The sequence below is a fragment of the Gracilinanus agilis genome, chromosome 2, assembly GCF_016433145.1.
Source record: "Gracilinanus agilis isolate LMUSP501 chromosome 2, AgileGrace, whole genome shotgun sequence".
Classification (NCBI taxonomy): domain Eukaryota; kingdom Metazoa; phylum Chordata; class Mammalia; order Didelphimorphia; family Didelphidae; genus Gracilinanus; species Gracilinanus agilis.
The window spans coordinates 525,464,698-525,471,646 of NC_058131.1; the positions used below are offsets into that span (position 1 = coordinate 525,464,698).

General features: G+C 43.2%; 1 protein-coding gene across 1 annotated transcript; it reads left to right on the top strand.

The window, feature by feature from the left end:
- The first annotated feature begins 16 nt into the window (after positions 1-16).
- Positions 17-3,054, top strand: LCMT2 (leucine carboxyl methyltransferase 2). Its single transcript, XM_044662185.1, has one exon. The coding sequence runs from the start codon at positions 17-19 to the stop codon at positions 2,075-2,077; it is 2,061 nt and encodes a 686-aa protein (XP_044518120.1). The 3' UTR covers positions 2,078-3,054.
- Positions 3,055-6,949: the final 3,895 nt, after the last annotated feature.

Below are 6,949 nucleotides of genomic sequence, written 5' to 3' on the forward strand. Positions count from 1 at the left end.
TCGGGTGTCGCCGGCCATGGGCCCACGCGGGCGCCGGGCTGGGGCGGTCCAGAGTACGAACGACAGCAGCTCCCTGAGCAAGTGCTCCCTGGCAGCGCACGGCTACGTGCGCGATCCCTTCGCGGCGCTACTGGTCTCGGGCGCTCCGCGGCGTGCGCCACTCATCCACCGCGGCTACTACGTGCGCGCGCGAGCCGTGAGGCACTGTGTGCATGCCTTCCTGGAGCGCGCTACCTCAGAGGGTAGCGCACCGGACCGGCAGATTCTATCGCTGGGTGCAGGCTCTGACTCTCTGTATTTCCGTCTCAAAGTGGCTGGCCGCCTGGCCCAGGCCGCCATGTGGGAAGTGGACTTCCCAGACGTGGCTGAGCGTAAGGCGGCGAGGATCCGCGCCACGCCGGAGCTAGCTGCCTTAGCCGGACCACCCCTGAGCGCAGTTGAATCTGGTCCTGGTTCGGCGCTTCACTTCGCCAGTCAAGACTATCGCCTCCTAGGCTGCGATCTGCGCAACCTGCCGGCGCTGCGCGACGCCCTCGAGGCGACCGGGCTGGACACGGCGGCACCCACGCTACTGCTGGCCGAGGCCGTGCTCACCTACCTGGAGGCGAGTAATGCCGCCGCTCTGCTGGCGTGGGCCGCTGGCTACTTCGCGGACGCGCTCTTCGTGCTCTACGAACAGATAGGGCCCCACGACCCCTTCGGCCAGGTCATGCAGCTGCACTTCCAGCGGCTGAACTCGCCCTTGCACGGGTTGGACAGCTTCCCCGACGTGGCAGCCCAGCGGCGGCGCTTTCTCAACGCTGGTTGGCAGGCCTGCAGCGCCGTTGACATGAACGAGTTTTACCGCGGCTTTCTTTCTGCTGAGGAGCGCAGGCGCGTGGAGACACTTGAACCCTTTGACGAGTTTGAGGAGTGGCACTTGAAGTGCTCCCATTATTTCATCCTGGCTGCTTCCACTGTGGCCGCCGCTGGCTTGGCCCAGACCCTATTGCTTCCACCTGGGGAGGCGCTTCCTCGAGTGGAGCCAGCCCCTCCTGTTGGTGTCTTGTCCGCTAGAATATTAGAAGAGTATGAAGGCTTCGACTTGAAGCGATTTGGCCATGCCACAGTCCTTCTGGGTTCCAATGTTATCCTCAGCACTGGGGGCTTTGGGGAACAGGAGGGGCGACATTCAAGGATGAGTAAATGTCATATGTTGTTAAGGCCAAAGGGCTCTAGGTGGAATGCAAGTTCGGGCTGTGGGACTGGAACCCAATGGGATGGACGCCTCTTTCACACTATGACTTCCTTCTCTGAGACTCTAGTTCTTGTGCTGGGTGGGAGGCTGTCCCCAATGACACCAGCTTTGGGGATGTATTGGCTCAGCTGCCCCTACCCAGCAGGAAAGGATGCTGACAATCCGAAGGTGACAATCACAGAGGTTGGCCCAGAAGCAGAATTCCCCTCCCCACGGTGGCGACATTCAGCAGCCAAAGTCCTTTGCCAAAGGCAGAAATATTTGTTTGTCTATGGAGGACGAAATGGGAAGGATCCTGTGTTAGGGGACTGGCATTTTCTACACATGGACACAATGACCTGGGTCAGTTTACCAGTTGAAGGGCCAGAACCTGATGCTCGACACTCTCATAGTGCTTGCAGTTGGAAGGAAGGAGCCCTCATTGTAGGAGGTCTGAGTGTTTCAGAGGAACCTCTGGACTCTGTATACTTTCTGAAACCAGTCTCTAATGGATTCTGTTGGGAAAGGTTAGAGGTCCAGCCACCCATCACCCCAAGGTATTCTCACACAGCCCATGTATTTGATGGAAAACTGCTGCTGGTGGGAGGGGTCTGGATCCATTCCTCCTCTGTTCCCGGAGTGACAGTGATTGATTTGACCACGAGACTGAGTTCTGAGTACCGTATTGACACAACCTATGTTCCATGGCCTCTAATGCTTCACAACCATACCAGCATCTTGCTACCAGAAGAGCAACAATTGCTCCTTCTTGGAGGGGGTGGGAACTGTTTTTCATTTGGTACCCACTTTAATCCCCATCCTGTCACTTTGGACATTACTTCTTTGAGATCTAGGCAATGACTGCTGCTGTTCATGTAGTAAGTTGGTTGAGTTTGGGTGAAGAGTGCCCAGATTTAGGAACCTAATCTTTCTCCATCTTCAAAAATAGTGAATGGAGATTTTTCTCTTGAGAGAAAATTTTTGTGCAGAAAATCACAGATAGGGCAATTAAATTATAACAACAGTTGAGGTCATGAACATATGTGAACATAACTGGGGTTGTAATTAGATACTGGAACCACACACCAGTCAGTGGCTTAAGAGCTGGGACTTCTAGTCCCCATATAAAGTAACCAGTTCAACAATCTTAATTTTTCATCTTTTCCCAAGTCTGCCTCAATTTATCCATCTTTCTAGTTGCACTGACCTTTGGACTTAATAAAGTTCTGACTCATTTATAAAGTGAGTAATATTTGTATCATCCAAGTTGTGACAAAATGTACTGGTGAAATATTTTGAGTTTTCTATAGATATAGTCCTGAGTATAGTGTTACTTATATTTGAAGGAAGTCGGTAATGTCCAATTCAGTTCTAAAATTAATGGAGCCCTAAAATTAATTCATAGCTAGTATCTTCAAGAAACCATACCACTATGAAGCACAAACAGAAGCACAAAAGAACACTGAGACATCTTAAATAAGAACAGGGGAGGAATTCTCAAGAAAACTTGTAAATCTTCCCATGTTTTACCAGTTGTGTTTGTCAGTATATAATAAGTTTGGGTTACAAATTTCCAGTTAGCTTGTTTGTTTAAGTTGGATTTTTGTTTTTGTTAAAATTAACTTATCAATTTACTTTGTATGAATTTATAATTTGTCCCTCTCTCCAAATATAAATCAGAACCCTCATCTTAAATATAATATAGCAAAAACAAATCTTCATTTTCTCCATCCCCCAAAATATGTTTCTCTCTTTTAACATTTTAAGTTCATTACCTCTGGCAGGAGGTGGGTTTGCTGTGTCATCTTTAATCTCCTGAGCTCATGGTTTATTACTGCATTGATCAGAGTCTAAAGTCTTTAATCATGTCGTATAAATTTGTTCATGTTTTGCTCATTTCAGTCTATATCAGTTCATTGAGACTTTCCTAGTTTCCTTTGAAACTATTCTCTTATGTAATATTCCACTGTATTTATACATCATAATTTGTTTCACCATTCCCCAATAAGAAAGCTACTTAGTTTCCAACTTTGGGCTATTGGGAAAAGATCTACTGTGATATTTTTGAACTTTTGGGGGTTTAGGCCTAGTAGTGGTATATCTGGGTATGGTTTATAACTTTTGGAGCTTAGCTTCATGCTCATTTTCCAGAATGGCTGGACTAATTCACAGATGCACCTTTTTCCCTCAGCTCCTTCAACATTTGTTATTTTTTCTTTATTTTTGATGAGTGTGAGATTAAACCTCAAAGGTGCTTTAATATTGCATTTCTCTAGTGACTTAAAGCACTTTTAAATGATAAATAACTTGGATTCTTTTTCTGAAAACTTTTGTTATATCCTTTGGCCATTTATCTACTGGGGATTAGTTTTCAGTTTTATACATTTGGATCAGTTCTTTACATATCTTGAGAATGAAACCTTTATCAGAGAAACTTGTTAAAATCAGTTGATTTTGTACAGTGCCTTGCACACAGTTCATACAATAAAGAACTGTTAATGATGAATCCTGAATTCTCAACCTTAAATCTGAACCTCCTGCCTGAGCTTTATCTTACCTCCTGCTCAAAATACAGTCACGTGAGGAGGAAAGTACAAATATTTACCCTCTTTTTAGAAATGAAGAAATGACTTGCCCAAGGTTACATGATTACAAGTGTAAGATCTTCTTTATGCTAACGTGCATTTATGCCAGCCATAGCCTTTTAGGCCTCAGCTTTAAGCAGGTATGCATGGGGAAAAGTCCCACAGGCAACAGTTTCAGAACAGGAGTCCAAAGGCTTCTAAGTGGAAATCTTGAAGCAGGTAAGACCAGAACCAGGAATGAGGAGAGTGGTCTAAAGTGGACAGCCCCTCACAGGAGAAACTATAAGTTGCTGATGTATGTATTTATGTCCCAAGGAAAAGTTTTAGGAATGATACTGCATGATATTATGTGGGAAGATTATACCTCTGTTCTCTGAGAGGAGTCCTGGGTCTGAAGGGCATTTGTAATTAAGAATAATTATAATTATACAGCATAGTCTGTAGAGCACATTTGAGGTGCCTAGATAGTATAGTAGACTGGGTGTTGGGCCTGTAGTTAGGAAGACCTAAGTTCAAATTTGGCCTCAGACATGTACTTTCTATTTGACTTTGGGTATATCACTTAACCTCTCCATATCTCAGTTATCTCATTTGTAAAATGGGGATAATACTATAACCTACTTCCTAGGATTTTTGTGAGGATCAAATGAGATTATAAAACACTTCAGCGCAGTGTCAATATGAGCTATATAAATTTTATTTTTACCCCAGGATTTGTTGTAGCAGATTTATCAACATTTAAAGCATATTAAGTAACCCCAAGGAAAACAAAATTAAAAAAAAAAACCTGGATAACCCCAAGGTCCCAAGCTGGAGATGTGGGTCAAAATCAGAGCTACTAATAGACTGAAAATAGGGGAACTAGTGCATCTTTGGGGGAGCTGCAAATTAGGCCAATAATTCTGGAAATAACTATAGGAGGTATAATCTTATATAATCTTTGGTTTTGTTGTAGGTCATCATGATATAGAGGATTAAGTGGCCTCAGTCATGAATCTGAGTTCCAGTTCCATTATTAACTGTGTGATCATATGAAGTTACTTAACTTCTCAGAGCCTTGGCTTCCTTATTTATAAAGAGAAGATTAAAAAATACTTGGTCTACTGACTTCATGAGGTTATTCTGAGGAAGGTTCTGTGCAAGTCTTAAATTGAGACTGATGTGCAAGTGATTTATTCTCTAGCCTAGAACCACCTTGGTCTACAGGGGTCCTTTAGATGCGGGGGTTATGGACACAACTGGCCTTTCAATACTGCTGCTATATATCCAAAAGCCTATTCCATAATGAACACAAGCACCTAAATTCCCTGCAGAAGTGCTCTTAGAGGCCTTCAAGCAAATACTTTCCCATCCAGGTGTCTGTGAGCTAGATCTAGAATCACTGTGAACTTCAGAGACCTTATCTTTCCTTCTTGTTAGCTGGTTCCACTTTCCCAAGATTAGTCTAGAAAGAGACTCAAGTGGGAGGGCACCAAAAAGAGAAAGAAAAAATTTATTATAATTATCTGTTTAATATGTACCAGGCATTATGCTGAGCAGAGGGGACACAAATACAAGAAAAAAATAAAGACAGTTCCCATTGTCCTCTTGGGAAGGAGAAAATAAATACAAAAGGGAGCCAAAAAGCCCTGGGGTGGAAGGCAAGAGAAAGGAAACTGAATCAGGAGAAGAATGATAGCTGCCATGTTGGCCTTGGCCCTCCCTCCCCAAAAAAGACAGAATTGGAGGCTTAGGTTAAATAACTTGTCCAAGGTTACATAATTAGCAAGTGCATCTGTGCCCCAGGAGGGATTTCACCTAGGGAGAAGGAGATCTGTGTTTTAAAAGGGATGTTCCTAGATGAGAAGGCAGCTTAAGGATGATTAGAAAAGTATAGATGATCAGAATCAAAACAAATCCACTTGTTCCCCACTCCTAGAAAAAATGCCAGCATAGCATAGGAGAGAAAACCCTAAACTTGGAATGAGAAGATCTAGGTTCAAGTCCCATCTCTGATCCTTTCTAATTGGTTATTCTGTGCAATTCACACAATATCTCTGAATCTCAGTTCCCAAATCTGCAGCGTATATACCCTGCTTACCTCACAGGATTATTGTGAAGAAAAGTACTTTGTAAATCTTAAAGCACTATATATAAACACATTTTAAGTCCCTTTCCCCATTGATATATGAAAAGCTGAGCATCGTGCTCAGTATGAAAGACATTCTCTTGGACCTGTCAGCGTTGTGATCTAACTAATTTCAGGTAATAGTAATAACTGTTTTTTTTTTATACCATCATATGCTTAATTAAAAAGTAGTATAGTATAAGATTGGGCCTGGTGGTCTTAAAACCACCACGACAGTTTCCCCTTGAGGGAGGCTATGGCTTTTAGATTCTGTGCATAGAAACCACTGTTAAAAGATCAGGTCTGTAGATAAACAGATCTGGATATGGGAGGTCCTGGGTTCAAATTTGACCTTAGACATGGCCTAGTTATGTGACCCTGGGCAAGTAATTTAACCCTAATTGCCTAGCCTTTACTGCTCTTCTGCCTTGGAACCTATACTCAGTATTGATTCTAAGATAGAAGGTAAGGGTTTAAAAAAAAACAGAAGTCTTGTAAGATTAGGCCAGATAGACCATGACAGTTTCCTCTTAAGGAGGGCTGTAGGTTATAGAATCTATGCATAGAAACCATTGTTATAAGACCTAACTGTTTTGAGACTATTACGGCTGTCTCCTCTGAAGGGAGAATGAAAGCTTAGAGAATATTCATGAGAAAGTATTAGCAATAACATTTTTTGAAGGTTGGTCCAGCTATGTGCCCCAAATAATCTTTTGTCTACTCCCTGATAAGAACCCCCACCCCCACAAATTATATTTTGCCCTGACCCCCATACACAATTTGGCCAGTTTCAGAGAAACCATTCAAAATCTTTGCATAAGTATGGCTATTCCTTCCACATTTTGACTCTCCCCAACATGGTTCTGCTATATCTTGGATTGGCATAAGAAATTGAATGGGAAATTTGGGAGCATTTTCTGGAAAGCTGGCAGAGACACAGAAAAAGTTTAGAAATTCATTTTTACTTAACATTGACCTGCAGAAAGCCATGATCAAATCCTTAACCCCTCAACAAGGTACTGTAAATACTCCATAAAAGAA

What these genes read in the sequence shown, in the direction of transcription:
- LCMT2 (XM_044662185.1), top strand. Translation starts at nt 17, where the DNA reads ATGGGCCCACGCGGGCGCCGGGCTGGGGCGGTCCAGAGTACGAACGAC.